At 40.1% G+C, this 25,186-nt stretch overlaps 2 protein-coding genes across 3 annotated transcripts; both read left to right on the top strand.

Moving 5' to 3' along the window:
• Positions 1-3,207: 3,207 nt before the first annotated feature.
• On the top strand, positions 3,208-13,683 carry psmg1 (proteasome (prosome, macropain) assembly chaperone 1). The gene is made up of 7 exons (XM_080483889.1): positions 3,208-3,415; positions 4,428-4,531; positions 6,944-7,089; positions 8,965-9,027; positions 9,596-9,794; positions 11,575-11,705; positions 13,170-13,683. Exons 1-7 carry the CDS (start codon positions 3,294-3,296, stop codon positions 13,245-13,247), a joined length of 843 nt encoding a protein of 280 aa, XP_080340015.1. The 5' UTR covers positions 3,208-3,293; the 3' UTR covers positions 13,248-13,683.
• A 690-nt stretch (positions 13,684-14,373) lies between these two features.
• Positions 14,374-24,650, top strand: ccdc15 (coiled-coil domain containing 15). 2 transcript variants are annotated; one of them, XM_080483113.1, is made up of 10 exons: positions 14,374-14,768; positions 15,342-15,491; positions 15,769-15,888; positions 17,318-17,434; positions 17,545-17,619; positions 20,526-20,645; positions 20,722-20,825; positions 20,916-21,113; positions 23,731-23,879; positions 24,044-24,650. In XM_080483113.1, the coding sequence occupies exons 1-10, from the start codon at positions 14,595-14,597 to the stop codon at positions 24,091-24,093; spliced, it is 1,257 nt and encodes a 418-aa protein (XP_080339239.1). In that variant the 5' UTR covers positions 14,374-14,594; the 3' UTR covers positions 24,094-24,650. The 2 variants fall into 2 exon arrangements, with proteins under 2 accessions (XP_080339239.1, XP_080339240.1); XM_080483114.1 differs by having other exon boundaries at positions 14,408-14,768; positions 15,769-15,864.
• Positions 24,651-25,186: the final 536 nt, after the last annotated feature.

Raw genomic sequence — 25,186 nt, 5'->3', positions numbered from 1 at the left:
AATCTAGACATGCGCAGGGAGAACAGCACCTTCCAGCAACATAACAATTCTATTTACACTTTTTGACAGAAAGACAGACGCATAACTCAATAATGCTACCCTTTTCTCTTTGGCTATATCCTCACCTCATCCAACAACAGAAAACCGTCCCATCTGAGTCTGCTTCTGTCCGAGGGAAGGTTTTCCTTTGCTTTTAGTTTTACTCTGTCAAGATGCTATAAAAGGACCAGGTCATCTTTGACGCCACATAAATAAAAACTGAACCGAAACAGGTCGTTTGTGTCTCTGTGACATGTTGTTATCTGGAGTTTAAAATGAAAGGTTGGAGCTGAATTCATTCACAGACAGGATTGGTGTTGTGATAGAATAAGAGGAGGAGGATTCTCCATCATGAAGTCTCCTGGTATTTACCCAGAAGGATCTGCTGCTTGTTACTGGACCGTAGTGCAGACGACCCTCCTCCTCCATGTGTGCTGCTCCTGCTGGGACAAAGTGAAGACAAACACATTGTTTTTGTCCCGTCCTGTTCCTTGTTTTTATGGACAGTAAAGCTCGGACGCTGCCATTTGTCCTATTGTTGACATTTTCCTCTTGTTGTCTCGAGCCCTGCAGGCTTTATTGTTTGTGAAGCTGCAGAACATCCCTCCCTTCCTTCCTCCCTCCCTCCCTCCTTCTCTCTCTCTCTCTCTCTCTCTCTCTCTCTCTCTCTCTCTCTCTCTCTCTCTCTCTATCTTTCCCCTGCTTTACACCATCAATTATATTAACAGCAGCCCAAAGCTTCCTCCTAGCATGTTACTCCATTTTGTGACTGGAAACCTTTCTGCTGCTACTTTATGGCCTCCTGCTACATTATTGCACGACTCCGGTAATAGGGCTTACTTTCTATTCAACTCCAGGCTTTGCCCTGCAATCCAATTTGTCTTTCCAAGACGAGACATTTTCTGGTGACAATGAAACATTTTTATTGCTGTGCTGATATCATCACATTTCTGTTTGTCCCTCATCTCCCAGGGCACAGCTTACAGGAAAATGAATTATACAACACAATAGAGGGGATGGATGCTCCGCAGTCAACTTGAGGCCAGTTTGCCCAAACATGAGTTGGCTTGTGTTTCAAGAAAGCCGCACGGCTCCAGATGATCCGCCAGCATCCCTTTTTGAAATGACGATTTTGCTGCTTTCTGGCACTTGTGTTAATTATATATCACCAGACTGAATCCGGTGGAGTCATGTGGTCCGTTGAGTTTACCTCTGATTGGCACGAGGGACAAAAATAGCACATCAAGCTCTCCGACTCTAATTGCCCGTCGCCACATTCAAACCATTGTATAACCACACACCATGTGAATCCACCGGAGCGCCCGGGCCTTAAATCATTCATTGATTAGAGCGAACAGCTGTAGCAGAAACACGGCGGACACTCATGCAGCTCTGAGCTTTGAGCATCCCACAAGGACTGTCACTCTTTTAAATTCATATTTGAGCTGCTCAATTTAATGCGTCTCCATGAATGAGATCCTGAAATGAAGCTTAGTCAAGTCTGTCTTCAAGCAAGAATCAGACATTCGTATCTTCAAAGAAATAGCTATCGATTTCAGGAGAAATATAATCATTTATCCTGCTTACAGTAAGGTATGTATATAGATTCAGTTCTCAGGACATGGAGAACAAGCTGCAGTCCTTTTTGTGTGTAGTTCAGCTGATGATAATACGAAGCGTCTGCAGTCTCTTTTACTCAAATCAAGTCTTTATCTTAAGTTAGGAATATAGTTCCTGTTTTCGGGCTCCACACTGTTCATCACCTAAACTAGAGTTTAATTTTAGAAATAAACTGAAAACATTTTCTATAGATATACATATGAAGATAGGTATTTTTTTTCACATTTTCTTATTTGTGATTTAACAAATGTTATTTAATTCTTTGAAATATCAAATGGATTTGTTAACAGGATGTCCAAATTAGTATAGGAACAAAATAAGACATCACAAAGATTCACAGGACATCCACAAAACATGAAAATCATAAAAAAGGTTAAAGAAAAACAAACAAACAAACAAACATTTGTTAATATAGTCATACTACTCTTAGAATGGTTCATTGAGCCACATAATACCAACAAATAATCACACACAACTACAAAAAAAATTATGTAGCTTATCATTTTTAGTATGGTAAACTTTTGGTAGTACATAAAGATGAAGTGTTGGGATCTCAAAAAAGGGACAAAGCTACAATAAAGTCAAACAAAATAAAGAAAAAATTAGATGCAAAACAAATGGACACCTGAGAGTCACCACATGAACATAAAGAGGCACAAAATGGAAATCAATCAAGCTGCAAAACTACCACAAAGACCTGAACCCCCATCACTTAAACTCACAGTCCAACAGAAAAGAGCCTAGCAAATGCTCAGGAAAGAACAAAATAATTACACGAACATTAACGGATACAAAATAATGTCACAACCCCAGAGAGATTAAAAAAACCAATCTCCCTGATATCAAATGACTAAAAGGAACTCAAAATACAAAATCCCAATGGGTGAAAATTATCACAAACATGAAACAACTCCAAAGAAGGGCAAAGAAAACCATATTTAACAACAGTCACAAAATGACATCAAACACAAAGTAACCACACCAATCTTGCATGGAGACATGCGAGGCAAAGCAACGACAAAAAATGGAAACAAAATCAATTAAAAAGGTTGCACTACAGGCCGCATGGTGAAATAGTGGCTAGATCTCTTGCTTCACAGTGAGAAGGTGTTGGGTTGATATGTTCTTCTCATGTGTGCATGGCTTTCCTCCGTGTACTCCGGTTTACTCCCACAGTCCAACATCATGCGAGGTTTATTGTGAGGTTTATTGTTGACCCTAAATTGCTCATAGGAGTGTATGTGAGCTTGTGTGTTTGTCCTCTGATTGACGGTCCAGGGTTTATCCTGCATTTACCCAAAGTTAGCTGGGATTGGCTCCAGCAACCCGCACTGTGTGTGCAGGATAAAAAGATATAGAAGATTAATTACATAGAATATTTCACTCTTTTTTTCTGTTTTGTTTTGTTTGTTTTGTTCTGTTCGGTTCTGTTCTGTTCTGTTCTGTTCTGTTCTGTTCTGTTCTGTTCTGTTCTGTTCTGTTCTGTATAAAAGAATTATGATAAACTGAAGCTTTTGTTCTGAAGTAAACCGGAAGCAACTCAGCTTTCCCTCTGAACGGTTTCTTCTTCCGGTGTCATGGCTGCTTCCTGAAGTCTGAAGCTAAACTTTCGGTTTGTTAAAAACTTCGCGGTCATGGCAACGTTTTTTGGAGAAGTGCTGTCGGTGTTTTCTCGGGCTGTGGAGGAGGACGAAGAGGAGGACATAGAGGAAAACGAAGAAGACGAACAAATCCGCAGGGAGCTGGAAGAAAAGAGGTAAAACAAAACCCCCGACACGTTAGCATGGAGGTGACATCGCAGAAAGCGTGCGAGCTGGAGATCAGTTAATCAGAACAAATCAGCTAAATTTACAAAACTGAACCAGAGAGACATTAAACAAGGATGTATATCTCATCTTCTGGTCTTTTAAGGCTCCATTTGACACTGACAGATAGTGGAATATACCAGCGAGCTGCTCCAGCTTTGTCATCTTTACAGTGATGTAACAGAAAATCAGCTGTTATTTATTTATATAGTTACTGATAACTCCGTTAGGATAGTAAACGTATTATCATCAACCAAATTTTTAGGTCTGAAATTTAATTTACATTGAGGTAGGACTTTGTTAAAGTAATGGAATGGATTACATATTGTCAAATACCCCAAGGCAGGGGTGTCAAACATACATGACATTTCAGGTTTTATTTTTTTCAAAAATCTGAGAATTCGTAAGTCGAATTGGAATACGTCCCCACATCGGGTTACTAGATTTACCTATGAATCTTGGGGAAATGCCTTTTTCCACATGTAACCATCCTATTTCTAGCAGAATCTGGGATTAGGGTGCTGATGAGGGTCAAGGGTCATTCTCAGTGACTCACAGTGGTATCCTGTCCACTACTGCTCTCAAATATAAGTTGTTTATTGAAACACCGCAACTCAGTATAAAACATCCTTACCTGCCACTTATGAGTGATATAACATGTTATTATTTTGCAAAAATCACATGGATTTCCAGATTCCAACATTTGACAGTGAAACAGAGCCCCCATCTCTGAAATGGATAATTACAGCAATGTGATATTATTTAATTGTTTTTCAAGGCCCATTTTGATATTTAAAGTCAGGGTTCCAGCTCGGTGTGTATGCGGGGCACTGAAGAAGACTCATTTCCAGGAAGGAAAAAAGAAAATGCCCAATGTTTCTTCTACCTTCACCTCACATGATGCTCTATCAAAATCTTCTTAAAACTGCTACTCTTCATCCATCCGCTGTAATTCTTCACCAGGGAAGTTCATCTGCACTGGAACCCTGAAGTCTCGGAGTCTCTGAAGTCTGGAAACAAGCTGCAGTGTTCAGACTTCATCCTCGCTGTGGGACCCAACGCTGCCAGTGAGTAGCTGCCAACTTTCCTTTATGCTACATCGCCTGTGATGGGTCCATCCGCCAGCTTGGCCAATATTATCACAGATCAAATTAATGTTTTACGAGCCCCTTCTGGAAACCGGGTGGCATCTATGGGTCGTAGATATTTGCTTCGGTGGCAGCGAGAATAGATTATTTTTCTGTGTCTTTTGGCTTTTAGTGTTAATGAGAACATGTAAACAGGGTATGCTGTAAACCACATGTGATTGTTTTTACTCGGGTTTGTCTTCACATTTAGACACATGGAGGCCGGAGGCATCACATCGTTAGGCTGTCTGTCTCTACACACTGTTGGGCAAATGTAACCCGCATGGTTGCCTGCAGGCAGCTTGTAAGGAGCCTTTAGGGCAGATTCTAAAAATAGTGTTCAACACCAGAAAGAAAAAAAGATTGTGATTTGTTTTTAAACTGTGAGTCTTGAGAAAATTATTCAAACATACTTTTTCATTGAAACTGCTCAAGATACAAGAATAATCTGAGGTGTGTTCACTGACTTTCTTCAGTTAAAACATAGAAATAGTACGAAGTGCCCTTATTTAAATATATCCATGTCCTGCCATAGTAAATCATGAATACCTGCCTGAGCCCCTTCACCATTCTGAATATTTATCTGCATTAAAGGAGCAACTCTCCTCCGAACTAGAATCCCTCCACATTTATCGGCACCCTTGAAGTTTCGCTCTATTTCAAAAAGTTTAATGATATCTCTTCTATTGACTGTCCCCGAATGACCCCACATGCTTTTTTGTGAGTGCAGCACATTAGGAAAAGCATCAATTGATTCCTTTTATCTGATATCTCAACAGCCTTCTCTATTGTACAGTCATGTCAGCTCATGTCAAAAGAAAATGGAATAAGCGTGATTAAAAAAAAAAACAACAACAACATCATGACCTTGTGACATGATCCCAGTCCTATGCTCAGATGACCACAGAGCCCACGTCTCAGATGTGACCTTTGAGCCCAGAAGGCAATAGTGTCAGAGCTGTGAGGAAATGTGTTCAAATACCTGGCTGAGAATATTTCAGCCCATGTTGAGCAAATTGATGAGGAAGTCATGCGGTGTACTGCAGATTAGTGGAAGGATTTATATTCTAACCACAGCCCGGGGGCCTGAGTCTGGTCTCATGTTCACCCTGAGTGACGAGGCTCTGCTACATGGTGGTTTTATATCTCCAGTCACCTGCAGGGAAGGTCTCAAGGTACACTTGAGTTCACCAGGGGGAAAATATTCACACACTTATCCACAGTGGCTGATAAAACTTCTGCTGGATTCATTTATTCATAATGAGGAACAACACTCATTATGGGATGTGATGAATGCATAAACTACAATTTCCAGGTTCTTAACTGAACAGATTTGGCCCATCCATCCGTCTTCATAGCCACTTTATCTAACTGAGTGGCGTGGGGTGTTGGAGCCGGTCCCAGCCGACTCTGGGAGACGCATAATTACACACACTCACACCTACGGGCAATTTACTGTCATCAATTGGCCATAACCCGCATGGTGTGGATGGTGAGAGCACACCTGAGAAAACCCACGCTCGCTCAAGGAGACTTGACACAGAATGGTCCTCAAGCATGGGCTGAAGATTATCCCACCATGAATCAACACTGCTAATCACTAGACTATTTCTTGTGCGGCCTGTAAAATTAGATAATTATTCTAATGCTTCATCTGTTAGATATGGAATCTTTTCTAACCCTTTTCATTGGACTGATTGAAATGAGTGGGAAGAATTCCACCTAAAGGTCTTGAAGGATAATTCTAGGTTATTAAGACAATCCTAATTTAAAAAAAGGAAAAATGTCGCTTCTGTTAAATAGTATGAAACAAGACAGAATCAGCTCCACAGTAAAATGTGTTATTTAATAAACATTACTCTGAATGGGTGGTTCTGGAAACTGACGTATTCAATGTTTTTAGTTTTACATGTTCAGGTCATTGGGACAAATATGGATCACTATTTTTCTGATTTCTTTTCCAGTTAGAAGATTCAAGTCCACTGATTTGTTAAGAAGAAACAAGAAGATTTGCAGAAATTGATAATTATCAATATTGACGTAGAAGTTGTCACCGTGTCAATAAAGTAAATAGTGATAAGAACAGGACTGATACTGGGTCGATGTTCTAATTCTCCTCATGCTGTGGAAGGATTTTGGACAAAATGGAGATCTCAAGTTAGGAAAGGTAGAATCGACTGAAGCAGGAATGATGTGTGATTATCTGTTTTTGATGAGGTCCTTCTTGAAACTTTGCAGAAGAGATCTTCATCTCAGTCGTACTCCTCGGCAAAATGGGGGTGAAATAAAAGCAGCGGGCTGTGGTCCGGTGTGGGAGCCGCCGCTGAATACTGAGAGGATGTGTCTTTGCAGGGTTCCTGTCAGTGTACGTCCTCTCCTCTGCAAACTGGGAAGCCGTCGGACGTGCATCGGTGTGGAACGAGAGGAGCCGGGCTGCAGCCGGGCAAAGCGGCGAGGAGTCGGCGTGCGTCTTCTCCAGGCAAAAGGACGACCCATCAGTGAGTGAGCGAGACGTTAAAGCATTAAACCGGCTCACTGTTTATTCACTTTAATGAGGCAAACTCCTGTTTGTCACGCTAGAAATGCATCATAATAGCTGTGCTCTGTTCAAGATGACAGATTAAGAAATGTGAACAAATTAGTGGAGAAATATCAGGAGTGCAGAAGCTTCCATGACAGCAGAAGATAAAAGGAAGTTATAGTTTTGCCGAAGCCGTTTATGTGCTGGCGACATTCCAGAGCTATTTCCGTCTGGGTTCCACTCTGCCGTTATACCATAACGGATCTGATACAGAAGCAATGCAGCACAGTGCATTTCAAGAGTGACAAATCAATCCTCCCCTGTGGGGGAAAAAAAAAAAGTTTTTGAGGATCCCGTCACGTGCAGGATGAATGAACTCCAGGATTCTGCTGCGGAAACTGTCGAATGAAAGACTTATACTAGAGCAGCGTCGAGCTGCGTGTGTTTATTTTCTATCAGCCTGGCCGTCATTCGCATGATTTAATCAAGATAAACGTGCTGAACGGCCGCGTTTGATACCGGCACTCTGCCGAGCAGGATTCAGATTTATCACACGTGTCCTGCTGCCTTCAGGTGGCTGCAGGGTGTGAATGTAGGGAGGGAGAAGAGCAGCAGCTGTGGGCGACAGATACCGCCACAGTCTTTACAGTCCCTGTCGTCACAACCCTTCAACTTAATGCTGATCTGCAGTGATTTAATTACTGAAAGGTGTCTTTCTGGGGATTTTTAACCAATAAAAAAAGAGTGTAGATGTTATGATGGAGGCATGCTGAGGTTATCGTACCTGCTTTACAAAGCTGCAATGAAGAATTCATGAACGGCCACAGCAAAAACATTTCACTGCAACTATTTTCTATTTCACGACGATGGGATACAATTAATTAAAGCTAAACACCGAAGAGGAGCATTATCTTCCCTTTGGAGTAAAGTCAAAATGTCAACCAAGAAATTCAAATCATGACGTGAAAAAGTGTTTTGTTAATATCTTGGGTAAATATCAAGATTGAATTTGAAATGTTAAACATATAAGCAATAAGTTTGTGAAGAAAAAGTTCAATAAAAAAAAAGAGAGAGAGAATTGTCTTAAGAAAAACTCCAAATAAAACATTTGAAATGTAATAATCTGAAGTTTGTTGATGTAAATTCAGTAAAATGTCTGGTAAAGGGTCAAACAGCTCATGAAAATGTTCTGAAAGAAATTCAGTGATTCACAGATGATGAGGATAAACTTCAAATAATTAAAATTAATAAAATCTCTGTTCATTTTTAATTAGGGAAAAAGACAAATGTTAAACATTGAACTGCCCAAAAATTTGTCACAAATATTAAAAATGAAAACTAAATGTGAAGAGTAATGTCTCAATATTGAATATCTCACTTTATAAACATGTTGGAGTTTTTTTATGTTTATATATTGTTTATATTTTTATTTCATGAACTCTATTCCTTAAATCTTTGTCCTTCTGAAAATCCTAAATAAAAAAACAAATCGGTGTGCAGTTTTTTTTTATTATTTGTTTCTCCACTTTGTGTTATCATTGTTTGCCGTTTCTGCAGCTCTGTGATTTACCGATGTCTATAATATCATTTCTGATCATATTTAAATGGTTATGGGATGTTCCTCTTATTAACACTTTACTAATATTGGTTTATAGGTTATTTCTGGGTTTTCTGTTCTGCACCGACCATAAAAATAACTGAGTTGTAACTCTGCCATGGAAGCAGAGCCCCATATGTTGGTCCTTCTTTAATTATCTTCCACAGCGCCCAGCAACCCACAGTGAGTTTGAAGTGAGCTGGATGCTTGTTAGATGTTGTCTTTTACTCATACATGTTGTTTCTTTGGCTGAAGGTGTTGGTTTGCCAGGTGACGTGCTACATTGCAGAGGATCAACTGTTTCAGTGGACAGAAAAGGTACGTCTGTTCAGCTCCACACACTCACAGGTGGTGCTGGGATTGTGTGTGCCAGTACAGGTTTTAAACCGTGCACCGGTTTGTGTTTATTGACAACAGTTCAGAGTGTGCCTGAGCGCAGATGATAACCTGATCAGCAGGTCGGCTGTTCGGAGAACTCAGAAACTCCTCAGACCGCATTGAACCTTCAAATTGATCGGCTGCAGCAGCAGAACAGCAGATCAGGTTCGCTTCCTGCCTGATGAAAAGAGCAGACTGAGGCTATCTTCAGCTCAGGCTCACCAAATATGGGCGGCAGCAGATTGGGAAAAAGAAAATGCTGTGTGGTCTGAGGAAACTCTGTTTTTGCTGGCAGGCTTAAGGTTTAAGGCCCGAGTTTGTTGTAAACATAAATCCAAGGAAGCATCCTGCCGCGTGCTGAGAGTTCAGGGTCACAGTAGAGGTGAAGATGAACTGTTTTCCACATTTCCAAATGTGCTGGAGGACAGTAGTGATTTGTTTCGGCCCGGTGTCGTTCATTTTAAACCCGCGGCGTTGTCCTGACTGCGCGTCTCTGTGCCTCCTGAAGGTGTTGGACTGTCTGCAGCACCGACAGCTGAGTGTGACCGTGCTGTCAGACGGCTCCGTGGCTGATTACAAAACAGCCGACTATCTGTGCAGCAGCTCGGCTCCCTTCCTGCGCTCTCTCCACACCACTGCGTTCAGCGATCGGCCTGTCTGCCCGTCACTGGAGCAGCCCAACATCGTCACTGGACTCCCTGCTGCAGGTACAAACACATCACGTCTCAAACTTTGCCTGCTTTTCTGTTTTCAATGATTATATTTAAAAAGAAAACAAGATATTTTAGTGGTAAATACTGCCTGGAACAAATGAGAGCAGCACTATATTGTATATTGGAACGCATGCTCCAAAAACCTGCAGGAACTTTAACCGGATGACTTGAACAGCTCAATATGGAGGAAACGGTAATGATCAGTGCATGAGGAGCCTGCATGACACTCACTGGCAAGAAACTCAATAAATCCAAGAACCTACAAAGATTAAAATAAACATTTCAACAGACAAAGTGTCACTGGAGATCAGTAAAGTGCATGTTTTTCTTAAGTTAAGCAACATTAAAATGAAAACATGGTTTCCTTGTAATGTCAAAGGGAAAACAAATAGAACTGCTGGGGTTGCAATTTGTTATGTGGTAACCTGAGAAACGCTGCTCAACTTGATCAAATCAGCAGCAGAAAGATCTTCAAGTTGTCCTAATTTCTCAAATCTTGAAAGGATTTTGTGAGACCTTGCAGACTTGCACGCGCTCATCTGTTTTTCCACGTTTAATACGGTACCAGGATATTGTCGCGGTGTCAAACTCATTTTACTTCAAGCGCCACAAACAGTCTAATTTCTCCTTGAGTGGCCCGGACCGGTAAAATATTGCTATAATAATCCCTAAATTTAAACCTGAACGTTTCCCTTGGTTGTGGCGCAGATTATACCTGACCAAACGGTTACTACAGAAAATCTCGACAATCTCAACATGAAGCCAATTTTAATGAAACCTTCTGGTGCAAATGTGGCCGATGAGCCTCATGTTTGACTCTCCTGCTGCAGAGGCAAGCAGGAGAAATACTGCATGACACCCTACAGATGTGGCTTGTGTGTACATGAAGTGTTTTTTTTTATGTGTTATTGAATTATCAGTAACTTCCAGGAACTGATGTCAGAGTTAAGATATCAGTAGAAGCGAATCTGACCGCAGTGCTTTCATAAACGTCAGTAAAGAGTAAAGATGAACTTCTATGTTTACTCCCTCTGCGATATAGTTTGTCTAAGTCGTAGATATTTACTGATGTGTTGAAAAAAGACTTACTTCACTAAATTTAAACTGTTTTGGCTTTGCGGGCATCTGCAGGACGCTCAGCCCTGATGTTTACAGCTGTATCCTCACGGTTTGGTTCCAGGAGGTCTCACGATGTCACCACGCGTTTAAACGTTCAGCGACTCACATACGAGGCTGTGTCATATTTCATCTGCTACCAGATTCAGAAAAGAAAGACCAAATGTAAATGATTGAGTAAAAACCCTTTACAGGCTTTAAGAGCTGGTTTTTAGCCATGCCTTGTTCTCTGCGTTTGCTGCTGAAGTGTCCTTGAGCGAGATGCTGAACCTTGGCGGGCTCCTGGTGTGTGTGTGTGTTTGTGTGTGTGTTTGTGTGTGTGTTGGGGGAAACTGAGTGATTTTGGACAAAAGTGTCTGCCAGCCAGATGAAATGTAGTGCCATTAGGCTCCTCTCCATTCGCTGGGCACACGTAGTCTTGCATCCTGATTTGGTCGTTTTTTGGTGCGAGTGCACTTACAGACACTTAGTCCAAACAAACGCATGCATCATCTGGATGAAGAGCCGGAGTCTTCACCACCGATGGGTCCTACACACACACACACACACACACACACACACACACACACACACACACACACACACACACACCTCAAGCCATTGGATTGTGCAGCACTGTGAAAACCTTGCTTTCTTCTTCTTTGTGCTGTTTCATCAGTCCTGAACCACTGCCAGGTCCACCGCATCGCTGCCATTGTTTACCAGTGTTACAGTGATGTCATCGGCCCCGACTCGGTCACCATGGAGACTTACAAACCCGCACTAACCAAGCTTGGCAGGTCCATACAGGTGAGCTGCGTTTCTTTTTCAATCTAATGGGGCTTTAGAAAAGGTCACAAAGGAGAGACGCACACAAGTTCCCCTCTTTGTTCCCTCTTCAAGTCCGTTATGGAACCGCAGGTTTGATGGATGTAAAACTTTCAAATGTTAAGGATCGTAACATAACTTAGAAACATGACTTTAGCATGATCTCTTCAGGGTTATTCTCTGACTGCCAGTTTAACTCTTTCAGCTTTGTTTCAGAGAAATCTCATTTCATTTTCATGCATCGTTTTGAGGGAAAAAAATAATAGGTGACTCAAATTGCCTCAAACCCCACGAGCACTGACGGCTGTTACCATGGAGAAGAGGTCAAATCAGAAAGGCAGTGAAACGAGAGCAGCTCCTTGATTTCATGACCAGAACTCGGCGATTCAGAAGACAGAGTGTTGCTCGGATTTGTGATTTATTTTATTTTTTTGTTTCTATTTCCAACAAAAATGTTTTTTCTTTTCTTTTTCTTTTTTATATTATTTTACGCTCAGTTTTGGGCCAAAATACACTTCGAAAATCAGAGATAAATCATAAATTTTTACTTTTAGTTTAAGATAAACACATATTTTAAGTTTTTTTAAATTTTGTATTTCTGATTAATTAACCAGTAAATGTTAGTAACATTAACTCTTGAATCTTTGTTCAATATAGAGGACACAGATATGTGTTGAGATTTGTTTGGTCAGTAGCATTAAATTACTGTAATTAAAAGATTACTGAAAGTAATAAATAACTGGAAGTTATTTATGAAAAATTTTAATTAATTGCAGTAAACTGTGATTTACTCATTAACAACTCCTAAAGTAATCGATTAATTAAAGTTAATATAATATTTAAAAATTATTTAATAAGAAATTATGAATTTTGATCAATTCTTTATTAATTAATTAATAATTAAAAGGGGCACCACCAGAGACTCCTGGAAATAGCTCTTTACCAAACTATCAGTCTCGTCTGAAAAGGATGTATTTAAGTTAGTTAATATTTCTGTGCAAAATATAACAATCTTCAATAAGAAGCTGTGAGATCTGAGCACAGACTGTTACAAACCAGTGAATGTCAACAATAAATACACAACAATCACCAGGAATCGTTCGATTCAGCTCACAGGCGTTTATTAATAAAAATGTATTCATTCACAAATGATTATTTCATAAACCGACACATCTAGGTAGCTAACGTCACCTAACACTAATATCTAATCTACTAAACCATAAACCCTATGTACACGTTATACCACATATTTCTGATAAGAGAAAAACACCTTTTAAAAAAACCTATTTGAAATGCAAACATACATTAGAAACCATTATTTTCATGGAATAATCCCTGTAGGTCAATGAAGCTCGACATACATAAATGCACCTGTGTACCTGAAGTTTTCTCTGCTGTCCTGATTTATTCTTTATTATAATACGTTGTATTTCATTCTCTCTTCAGTTGGACCCGTCTCCAAACACAGACGTCCTCCGCAAGTTTGTCAGAACCACCAAGATCCAGAGCAATCTTTATATCTGAAAGGTTCCTTGTTGAGCACCGTGCTGTCAAATTCCACTATATTTTCCTGTCGTAAAATATTGTCATTTTTTTAAATAAAGATCGAATTATAGAGAATTGTCTTTAATTCTGTGCGTTTTGATTCACGTCTGTCATTATGTGACAGTCTCTCGTAGGGTTCAGAGAAGAATTAAGATACAGCCTGAATAGATTGCCAGTTTTCATATTTAAAATTACAGGCACAAAACAAGAAAATACGGTTTAAAGATAAAATCAGTAAAAGTGCAGATTTTGCATTTACATGAAATGTATGTTGCATCATCTGATTCTATGCCTCCGATTGCTTAATAACAAAATTTGGCTACTTTTATTTCATTATTTTGAAGGACTGTGCCACTAATAAATGGTGAAATGGTGAAATGTTGACGAAATCATTGAACCAACACCTTGACTCGTTTCTCGTCATCTTGCGTGCATTACCAAACCAGCATTTTTAGTTCGTATGGCATGTCGTTTACAAATATGTTATATAATAAAGGCCCGAAGGCAGTGCACTGAGTAACAACGCACTGACTATCTGTCATATTGAACATTGGACCATTGAACATTACACACTGGTTTCTTTCTATAATGGCAGGGTTTTTAAAACCATATGCTGACAACAGTTCATGGTCAATGAGATCAGAGGCTGCGCTGTCCAGAAAAACAACCTCTACCAATAATTTCTTATCCATGTTATCATGAACCATTCCATCAGTGCAGTACAGGTAGAATAACCTAATAACCTGATTTGTATGCATGCTGTTAATCTCAGTTGATGGCATTTATTTTTTCAAAATTGTTCTGAATTTTCTGAAACACAATTCTGTTCAAGAATGTACCTAATACAGGGAAGGTACTTATTGGCCTGCTGTTCAGTCCTGTAAGTTGCTCTTTATTTTTTTTGACAGAGGAGTAACCCGGGCAGTGACCTTTGGTGTGTCAAAAGCAGCTGATAAATAAAATGTATTGTTAGTATTAGTATTTTTAGTATAACAACATGGGGTTTTCTGTCTTTTTCGTCTTTGTATTGTCGTTTTCTCTGGTGCGTGGTGAGTTTGTCAGTTCTCCTCCCGGCCTGATGGGGGAGCTACTGCACCGGCGGACTGTTTGTCATATACCGGAAAAACTAAAAGAAGAGTCTCATTCAAAACAAACCGCTGTTCTTTAACTTGTTGGAGATTTTCCCTTTTTTGAGTAATCAAACAAAGATAAAATTACTGTCGTCCGAACAGCGGTTTAAGCATACTCACAGCAGACTCACAGCTACATAGAGGAACTCGAGCTACAGCTTTCAGTTAGTATCAGTTTCCGTCAGCGAGTCTACCGATGACTTCCACCCGGGTGAAAGCTTCAGTACGCCGGATTAAAGAGCCCCAGCAACGAGCCCCCAGATCCAGATCCAGATCCAGATCCAGCAGAGTTCTGGCGGAGAGAAACCCGGCGGTGGTGGCGGTGGGAGCCTGGGTGGAGGAAGGACCAGACTTCCTGCAGCACCCGACTGTGAGTTTTGGTGTTTGCTGCTGATTGAGACGCTGTTGTGTTGTTGTCAGGGCTGTTAACGGTAAACTCAGTAGACCCTGTAGAGAAAAACAGCCTTAAAGTAATGCTGAATTACAAAATATAGCACCCCCCCCCCCCCCCACACACACACACACACACAAAAAGTTCAGGATAAAACCCCGAATAATCACTGAAAATTGTATCAATGAATAAAAAGACAATTTTACAAATTGATGCTAAAAGAATTGTTGTAAAACTACTGAAACTAGATGCACATGACAGAAAATGATAAATGTAATAGCCACTTTAACAAAACTCCAAAATAATATATGAAAAAGGTCCTAATTCAACTCCTATAAATCTCCAGTTATCTGAAATACAGTATTTTTCTAATCTTACTCAATTTGTAGTTTGTACAAGCAGTACACACAGTGCAGATACAATGTCAAAGTAACATAAAAAGGTAGAGAGAATCATATGATGATAATTAGACAGATATAATCAAGCATAATCACATAGTTTAATAGTCTAGATTTTATTGAATTTTTTACTTGATGTCTTGTATCACTTTAGATCGTGGCGTTGGAAACTGAAAGGCTCCTGGCAGAGAAGAGGAGAGAAAATGAAGAAAGTCTTCAGCGGTTTCGGGATGGAGTGCGTCACCGTTTGGCTCAGCGAGCCCGGGTCTGCCATGAGAGACAACTTCCTCAGAGAGATGGAATGGTAAATAAACTTTGTTTTGAATGACTGTGATCTTACTAATGGTCTTTTCAGTCTGACTGCAGCGGGCACTCAGCGCCTCGATCAATAAAGATTTGTCAATGTTATTTTCCACTCTGTACGTTGTTTGTTATTTATCCAAGTAACATCAAAAGTTGCATATGGCAACTGCTAAATAAGTAAAGTCTTTACAATAATTCTCATCCTGTCAGAGCTGAATTATTGAACTGTGGCCTTGGTTTTCTCCCCGATTAATGTTTTTTTTTTGGGGGGGGTTCAGGCGACACCAGATAGGCAAACTCCACAGTCACAGATTGGGGTGTGGGGACACTACGAGTCTTCTGCTGAGGCGCTGACGTCTGCTGCGCATCAGAAGGTGAAGGAGAGGAGCTCTCAGGAGGTGAGAGGGTTTTCTAAACTTCCATTCATCCTCTGCTGAGATGTTTATCCAGAATAGAGTTACAGGAACTTGAGAAGCAGGGTCCACTGTTGCAAAAAAGAGACAAGTTCCCACATGCATTCAGTGGAGCACATGGAAACTCCACAGAGCAACTTACTTGACCACTGTGCCAGTCGAGTGACCCCATGTGAGCTGTGTGCTGCCTTAGATCATCAGACAGGGCCATTCTGTCTTTCTCAAAGTTAATTTTGGACGTCAAAGTTGACTGTGCCTTTTCTATCAGGGACCCTGGTAAAGTCTGCACCTTCCTTAATAATAAAAAAAAAAAAAGCTTGTTATGACTCATTTTTACAGGTTTGCCTTTAGGTGATAGGCTTCTTTTAGACTACCTGCTTTTATTGTAATTTTGTGTGTCAAAATCAGTTTGAAAGCCGCAGCTCATCCAGAATGCAGAGGGTGGAGCACATTACACCTCAACTTCAATCTCTGTGTCTGAAGATCCACTTCAAAATCTTAAATCTTGTCTATAAAGCTTTGAATGGTCTTGGGGTTAGATAAATCTCATATTTACATGTAGAGGGTGAACCATCCAGACCCCTGGGGTCCTCAGGAGGAGGTTTACTAAGTGCTTCAGAGTCAGAAGAAACAAGGTGAAGCAGCTTTTAGTTCCGACGCTCCCCACCTGTGGAAGAAACGTCCTGCTGACACACTCACTTCTTTTAACTCAACTTTAAAAACACTTGAAACTCAGGCTTTCCATTAAACAATAGATTTTGCTTATTGTATTACCTTTATCTTAATAACATCTTTAGTTTATTTATTCTTCTTTTTATGCCTTTCTTAGTTGGTTCATATGAATATATTTCCTTGATGCCATAGAAATTAATTAACCTTCCCTTTAACTTTCCCTCCACCCATCCTGATAATCTCATGATAAATGTAATTTTTGCTTCTGATTGTTTTTCCGTCAAAGCATTTTGCAAAACGTTGTTTCCAAGTGTTGCTCTGTAAATAGTCGATGATGATGATGGAATAGTCCAGTGAGGGAAAAATGATCATATCTAAGACTTTTTTTTCTTCTGTGAGGTTTGAGAGATCATTGGATGGACTTTGGTGTGACAGGAAGTGGATGAATCAGAACTAGTTGACCTTTATGATGAATGCTTTGGAGTTAATGGGTGAATTGAATGTGACACTTTACTTGTGGCTGTGGAGTCCAGGATGTCACCTCTGTTATCAAATGGTATGGCCTCACATATTTGTCAGAGTTTTTATTCCATTTAACATTTAACATCTTCAAGACTTAAGCAGAAGTTGTTTTTCTTGGGCGATGAGTGTGGAAGGTATTTCTGTTCCAATGAGTTTGTTCTTTCCATGAGTGATTTCTAGAGTGACTGTGAGTAACTGACAGTGTCGTTTCTTTTTCCAGTCCCCTGAAGGCATGAGGCAGGTCAGACTCAGACTGGCGGCCTGTCGAGTGATCCCGCACGAGGACACGACGTCAAACCTTCCTGGAGGAGAGTGGAACGTCACTCCCACCCGACATGTGAGCGTCTCCGTCTCTGCTTCCTCTTGAAATACACTTCCTCTATGTGTGTGTGTGGGTTGTTGCATATGGAGGTTATATTTTGAAACATTTCCCTCTGCTCCCAACAGAGAGCTGAGGAGGAAAGAGGTGACGATGATGTTCTCTTCACCAGTCCTCATGATTGTCCTCTTGTTCAGCAGAAGGTGAATAACGGCCCAGCGTGCAGAAACACCATACTTCCATCTTTTGTTTCAAGAGTTGTGATGGGGGACATCAATTCACATAACATGCATGTCGTCGGACTGTAAAAAACTTCACGGGCACATAAGTAAAACATGCAAACTTCTCAGAACTCGTAATTGGACTGGGAATCTTCTCACTGTGAAGAAACACTGCTGACCGCTGCAGTACGATCCCACACCTCTTCTATCGGTGCTTTTGGTTTATTTTATGTGTTTTGTAGGAATGCGACAAATTACAATATTTTCTGGAAATATTATATATTTATGCCAACTTCCATAACTGCACCTTCAAGTTACTGTACTGAAACTTGCAGGTAAAATTCATGACAATATTCATTTAGAACTTAAATCACAACGCCACAAAAAACAAAAACAAACATAAAATAAACATAAGACATTAAGGTCACAAAGGAAAACTATTTAAATACTAACATGTGTTAGTATTGTCAATTGTCATTTTTGCATAATTCATAATACTTTCATATTTATTATTTGTAATGTTTGATTTTGGAATATTTACACATTTTGATTTTTATTATTCTTCGAAATGAAACCTGATTCATGTCTTTGTGCAATGTGGAGCCACTGGGATGACTGAGCTTCCCCAGGTGGGATGAATAAAGTCTTATCTTATTTAAAAGAAACCGTACCAAATTAACATATAAAGCGCTTTCACAGAACTGTGGTTGGAAACAAAGTGCTGTACACGAGGAAGGGATTAAAACAAAATAGATTCAACTATAAAATACCACTAAAACAGGAATAAAAAGACTATAACAGAAACTCAAGAAACCATAAAAACAGTAAAAATGAAAAAATAAGAAAGATAGAAATATATAAAATGAGGGAAGACCTCAATAGATAAATGTTTATTACCTATTAGCCTTAATCTCAGATCTAATTCAGACAAAAATCCAGATAGAGACTTCCTACAGAGTATTTTATTCACTTGTGCTGCTATTTATTTAACTGCTTTATCGCTCTACTGTAGAGGAAGATAGATTAACACCGAGAGAACTACAGTCACACTAACGGGGAATTTAGAGGCAAAAACTAACCTCAAACGCATATTTTTGGACTTTGAGAGGAAACCAAGCTACACAAATTCTCTATTTTCTATTGCATGAACATATCAGATTGAAACGCTGTGTTGGATCCTGTCAGATAAAATCTAAAGTGAGTCTAAAGTGCAGCTTGTGGTTTAAGCAGATTCACCGCAACAGAAACAAACGTAGAGATTTTTAAGTTTATTTTTCAGTCATTTGGGGATAAACGTAAAAGCGGTTTACATGGCATGAGTTGAGAATCAGGCATGATATTCAGAGCGGCCGTGCGCAGGTTCGCCGGCTGGATCTTAAGGAATGAAGGCCAAGTACAGGAAGCCATCGTCCACACGTAACCTTCCGGGGTTCAAAGCTCATGAATCTGCTATTGTCAGGGTGAAACTGGGCCACGTCGTGTTGTGAAACAGAGTTTACAGTGTCGTCTTCGACTTCTTCCGCATGATCATTACGCCCATGCCTTGAGTATTGTGCAGGAGGTGAATGATAAATACATCCACATTCCTCCGTTTCATGATTCACTGCATGTTCACGCTGCTAAAGAGGAACAACGGTGGAGTTTATAGCCCAGCTTTGACCAACGACGTCTCTGCGCAGGTTTTCCTAATTCACTCCCGTCACGTCGGGTTTATTTTACAACGTTTCTGTAAAAACCGCGTACTACATGTTCTTCACCGTGAGATGATAAAACCTGTTTGCACACAAACTCAATGTAATGATCTCGATAAACATAGAAGTTATGCCACTGCACTGGTGTGGAGAATGAAAAAAAGAAACCTATTTGTTGAAATCATCACAGCTGCATGATAATTACAGCTTATACACAAATATACCAAAAGAAACCTTGAATTCAGGGACCACATTCAGCCCAATCTCATCTTAATTGGGCCGGACTGATAAAATAACAACCTTTAAGTTTAAACTTTAATGTTTTTCTTTGCTGGAGCGCAGACTATACATGATGACAATGTCTCTCTTTCAACAAAACCAATCAAATACTACAGGAAATGACTACAATCTCATCATGAAGTTGATTTGATTGATACCTTCTGGTTCAATATACAGTGAAATGTCGAAAAATAACTTCTCTATCTATTGCATTATGCATGTTTTTACAAACTCACCCTGACAGCATGGCTTTGAGGCTAATGCTAAGCTATCTTTCATAGCAGCATCACCGATGTCTCAGTCTCAGTGTCGTGTCCACTACAATCAATGTTTTCTTTGACATTTTGACTATTTGCTTGGTGGATTGTCGGCCTGTTCCAAATATCTCATACAACGGTTACATTCTTGTCGTTTTCTTGCTTCCTGTAGTGTGTGGGAGTTCAGTCTGCACCACTTCCTGGTTGTGGCTTCTGATAAATCTTAACCAAGCACAGGATCATTTCTCTCTGTCTGATTACCCAGACATAACACTGCACATCTCGCCAAACGTGCCATAAATCATGTTCCAAAACACCTTCATATTTGAATAACGCATAAAAAAAATCTGTGTGCAGTTTAGTGCCCCTGTGCAACAGTGAGTTTTATTCATATTTGTATTATTTTGGGGGTAATAATTCAACTCGACACTAAACAGATGATACAACAGAGTGTATAACTCCTCCCTGTAAATAGTCTTTGCTGTGTTTTGGTTCATTTCATCCTTTCTGTGCTTGTATTAGTCACCGGCGCTGCTGTGGCTCGGTTGGTAGAGCGCTTGTCTCCCAATTATTATAAAAGTGTAGAGCATAAATGCTAAAAAGAGCTCTGATAAACTGTCCTTTCTGTGCGTACCGACTCTGTCCTGGCTTTACGTTTCAGGCAAGTGGGTATTCATTGTGGGAAACTGAGAAATCACACCCTGATCGGGATTTCAAGTCCAGCCCTGCTGTCCCTCCGGTGCTGTGGCCGCTGACTGGCCAAGAAGAACTGAAGAGACAGGTAGACATATGCACCCAGCTTTGACTCTCCCGTGTCGGGGGTCGCACGTTACCGACCGCCCGTCCTGTGTCCGCAGCGTCAGTCTCGGTTCCTGATGCACCGCCGGCTGGTCATGAACTCCGAGAGAGAGCAAGTGAAGGAGAACAAACAGCACAGGAAACACCTGAAGAGAACAGCAAGGTGATTTCTATCTCACACGTCTCCCTGATGTCCTGAATGTTCCCATGTTGGAGAACTGCAGCTTGAAAAATGACCCCGGTCTTTGGAAAGGATCAAAGCCGAGAAGGAGCGGGTCCGAGTGGAGGAGGAGAGGCGTCTGGACGAAGCTCGGCAGCTGGAAGAGGCCCGGCAGAGGCTGCAGCAGAGAGAGCTGCTGATTCTGGAGCGACTGAGGCTGGAGGAGGAGGAGGAGAGAGAGCAGGAGCTGCAGAGGAGGAAGAGACAGGAGAAAAGCAAAGTCGCTATAAGGTGAACTATTTGGATCGTCCAGCTGTAATCGGGAGGTTTCTTTTTTTAAATGAAGCTAACACGATACCTAAAGTTGTATATAGATTTGCTACATACAATAAAATAATCTTAATTTTGATTTGTGACATCTTGCAACAACAATTTCGAACAGGAGACATTTCATTACATTTTAAGCAGTTTTGTACTTTTGTGAAAAAGTATTTTAGCCATTTCGCTGTTATTTTATCCTGTTTTAATTATTCTAGTAGCTTAAACTATTTCTTTTTCCAATTGTGGCTGTTTTTCTTTTTAAAATTTAGTTTTTTTTATCAACTTTAACAGTTTTACACTTTCAAGTTATTTTTAGCAATATTGGCCATTTTAGCTCTTTTGCTTGTTGTAGCGACACTTTAACCTATTTTAAGTGCCGCTCTGGTTTCAACACATGTACTGGGGAAACAATGATCAAGGTCCAAACAGCAATTGTCTTTGGATATGACAATGTTTGTTTTTATCATCAGATTACTGCAGCCGATGCCTATCATCGGCTATTCAGCCCAATACTGAATTCCATATTACCAAATAAACTTTTCCTGGGACTCCGCCACTCACCTTGACAACACATCTAGAAACGGATTGCTCTCCATGTCCTGCACACCTGGCATCACTTACCTGGAGGCTTTATAACCTCCACGTTGCCCCAGCTCCACCTCGTGGGCAAATATAAAACCTGCAAACAAACCCAGATTACAGGTGAACACAGAAACATGAATAAACAAACAATAAAACATATGAAACATTAAAATAGCTCCTACACATGCATTTATCTTTTAAACTTTCATAGTGGCTTAAGCTGTTCTAGCCATTTAGAAACTTGGCAACTTTAGCTATTTTAGGCCTCGAGTATCTTTACCATGTTTTTGGCTATTTGGCACCTTAGCAACTTTAGCTCTTTTATCTATTTTATCCATTTGGCAACTGAGCAAGTTTAGTTGTTTTAGCGATTCAGCGACTTTGCAACTTTAGCTGTTCAGCAACTTTAGCAGTTTTAGCCATTTAGCAACTTTAGCATCGTTAGTTGTTTTAGCCATTTGGCAGCTTAGCAACTTCAGTGTTTTATCTATTTTGGCCATTTAGCCACTGAGCAGCTTTTTAAGGCATTTTAGATGTTTTAGCTGCTTTATTGCACTTGCATCTACACAATACATATTTTTCATCTCTTTTTGCTGTTTTGGAAAGTTTAGATTATTACCCTTTTTACTTGTTTTGGCTATTTTTGCCGTTTTAGTTTGTTCTGGGGTTTTTTCCAGCGAGGAGCTAAGTGTCCTTTCAGAGAAAAGTCTGGTATGCAAATATAGAGGGAAATAACTAGACAATATTTATCGACATTTACATTTCTAACTGCTTCAGGGAGCCACTGCAGATGGCCTCAAGAGACTCCATTAGACTGTTCACTTGTCCATCAGTCTGTTCAGTCAACAGGCGGTAAATAATCCGGAACATAGATGATTTTCTAGGGTTCATTTATACTCGACTGCATTTTGTCACTCGGACAAATCAAATTTCACCAGTGGGCCTGACTTGTAAAATAGTGCCATAATAACCTTTGAATTAAAGCTTTAAATGTTTTCTTTTTTGTGGCGCAGACTATAGGATTAAAATCTCAATATTTTCCCCCAAACCAAACAATTTCTGAAGAAAATTATTACAATTTCAACATAAAGCCAATTTTAATGAAACATTCTGCTGCAAAATACAGTGAAATGTCCAGAAAACGTCTCCTATATCTGTTGCATAATGGGTGTTTACAAACTCACCATGACAACATGGTTATCAGGCGAGTTTTATAGCAATGAGATAGCTATCTTTCATTTCAGCATCACCGATATCTCAGCTCGGGTCTTAGTGTTTTGTCGTGTCCCCTACTCTTAAGAGATTTGTCATAAATGAATGTTTTCTTTGAAATTTTTACAATTTGCTTGGTGGTTTGGTCGGATTAAAGCCTCTTGCGGGCTAATTTTGGCTCACGGACCTTATGTTCCACTCCTCGGCATTAACACATTAACATTACATTTTGACATAATAACTTAACACAGTGTCGTGACAAAGTAAATTATGTAACTTTTTACAACATTAAAACACGAGATGACGTGACACAATTTGACAAAGTACTAAATATTACAGCATCATTTGGTGTTTTAGCTCTGTTGAAAAGGTATTTTATCGGTTAATTGTTGATTATTGTTCTGAGGAGGAAGATTTCTCAGCCACAGAGTCCAGCAGGGCGGCTTTACGTGATGCACCTGAACTCATCACTCACGGCCGTCAGCTGCTGGCGCTCCGGACCACGGAAAGCAGCACAAGACGAGGTCACGAAGAGCAGAAATATCACTTCTAGGGCAAATTTCCATAAATTAGCCGCGTCATTGCATAAGCCCCGAGGTTCAAAGCGTGTGAAAACAAGTCGCAGCTTATAGTCCGGAAATTACAGTATTATGTTTGTGATGCGGACACTGCTGTGTCATTTCTCACTTCTGACGTGGCTCAAACAGAACAACACAATCACGCAGTGTAACTAAAAAAAGGTGTAGTTGTCCTCCAATAAAGCTGATATATGGACTTGCTGCGTTGTGTGCAGGTTCGTGGAGGCTCTGAGAGCTCAGATGAAGGAGCGGCTGTCTCACACAAAGCTGGAGCTGCCTCCTCTCTGCTGCTGCGCCTCCTCTTTCTGGGACTCCCATCCTGACACCTGCGCCAACAACTGTGTCTTCCACAACAATCCCAAAGGTAGAGAGAGACACACACACACACACACACACACACACACACACACACACACACACACACACACACACACACACACACACACACACACACACACACACACACACACACACACACACGAGCCAGGATGTGAATGTTAAAGACGATAACGCTTGTTTCTCCCACAGCGTACGCTCAGGCGCTACATTCAACAGTGGTGAGTTTGGAATTACAGTAAAGGAACCAGATGAGCTGCAGCGGAACCTTCTGGATTGAAAACAAACAGTTTGATCCAACAGCTCTCAAACCTTGATTCAAATGAACTTTCCCCTCTTGACATGAATCTTTCCACACACTCTGCGGATCCTCTGATGTGTCTTTGACGTGTGGCAGCAGGTTAGAACTTTTATTTGTCCTGTCAAATGTTTGAACATGGGCAGATTTATTCAGATAAAAAACCTTCTGTCTTTGTGACTGTACTGTGAATGTTGCTGTTTCAGCCACTATGCTTCACATACAAACCCACAGAGGTCGCACAAGGTTTCTGCTGCACACAAAATATCCACCATTTTAATAATGTTTTTTTTTTTTTTGTCTTGGGTATCGCACTCCCATCAAGTTTAATGTATTGCTGTGTATTTTAAATTGACATTTTTTTTTACACAGCTATAAAATGTCAGGACCAAACTCCAAGTGGTCTTGTTATGTGGGATTTAATCCGAACTGCTGCTTCAGAGCTGTGATTTTAAAATCAAATGTCATTTGTTTGAATAAATGTGAATGTTGGAGACTGAGGTGAATATTTTTTTCTTTTAACTTGGAGTCTGCCTATCAAAACACTCTTGATAGTATTTCCATTCATCAGCACATGAGTTTATTATTGCGTTGTTTAAACTTTAGCAAAGAAGTTTGACGGTTTATTTTGACTCTTGAAGAGAAAATTGAAGAATCTAAACTGAGCTGTAACTCTAAACCTTTCTTTAAAGATAAGATAAGATATCCCTTTATTTATCTCGCATGTGGAGAAATTTGCAGTGGTACAACAGGATAGTAAAGAGAAAGAAGCACACATAGCAGGAACTAAAAAAAAAAGCAGATAAAAATACAATATAATAGAAAAATATTCACACGGTGCCTATAAGTGTGGACATGTACAGAATATGGGGGTGGATGTATTTTACATAGTAAATACGTTCTTATAGATTATTATAGTTATAGCACCACTTATTGCAAAGTTAGAACACTTGACGATCTTAATTGATTGCAATATACAAAATCTAAGATGAATTTTGTGATATAATATTGGGGAATGTCCGTGTTATATACCTCAA

Source organism: Lipophrys pholis (genome assembly GCF_963383615.2).
Source record: "Lipophrys pholis genome assembly, chromosome: 16".
In the NCBI taxonomy this organism is placed as follows: domain Eukaryota; kingdom Metazoa; phylum Chordata; class Actinopteri; order Blenniiformes; family Blenniidae; genus Lipophrys; species Lipophrys pholis.
The sequence above is the reverse complement of the archived record's forward strand: the minus strand, read 5'-3'. Positions and strand labels throughout refer to the sequence as shown.

What these genes read in the sequence shown, in the direction of transcription:
- psmg1 (XM_080483889.1), top strand. Translation starts at nt 3,294, where the DNA reads ATGGCAACGTTTTTTGGAGAAGTGCTGTCGGTGTTTTCTCGGGCTGTG. An exon ending in TGTGGGACCCAACGCTGCCA is followed by an intron (nt 4,532 to 6,943) that starts GTGAGTAGCTGC and finishes GTGTCTTTGCAG; the next exon opens with GGTTCCTGTCAGTGTACGTC. An exon ending in TGTTTCAGTGGACAGAAAAG is followed by an intron (nt 9,028 to 9,595) that starts GTACGTCTGTTC and finishes TGCCTCCTGAAG; the next exon opens with GTGTTGGACTGTCTGCAGCA.
- ccdc15 (XM_080483113.1), top strand. Translation starts at nt 14,595, where the DNA reads ATGACTTCCACCCGGGTGAAAGCTTCAGTACGCCGGATTAAAGAGCCC. An exon ending in ACTTCCTGCAGCACCCGACT is followed by an intron (nt 14,769 to 15,341) that starts GTGAGTTTTGGT and finishes GTATCACTTTAG; the next exon opens with ATCGTGGCGTTGGAAACTGA. An exon ending in TTCCTCAGAGAGATGGAATG is followed by an intron (nt 15,492 to 15,768) that starts GTAAATAAACTT and finishes GGGGGGGTTCAG; the next exon opens with GCGACACCAGATAGGCAAAC.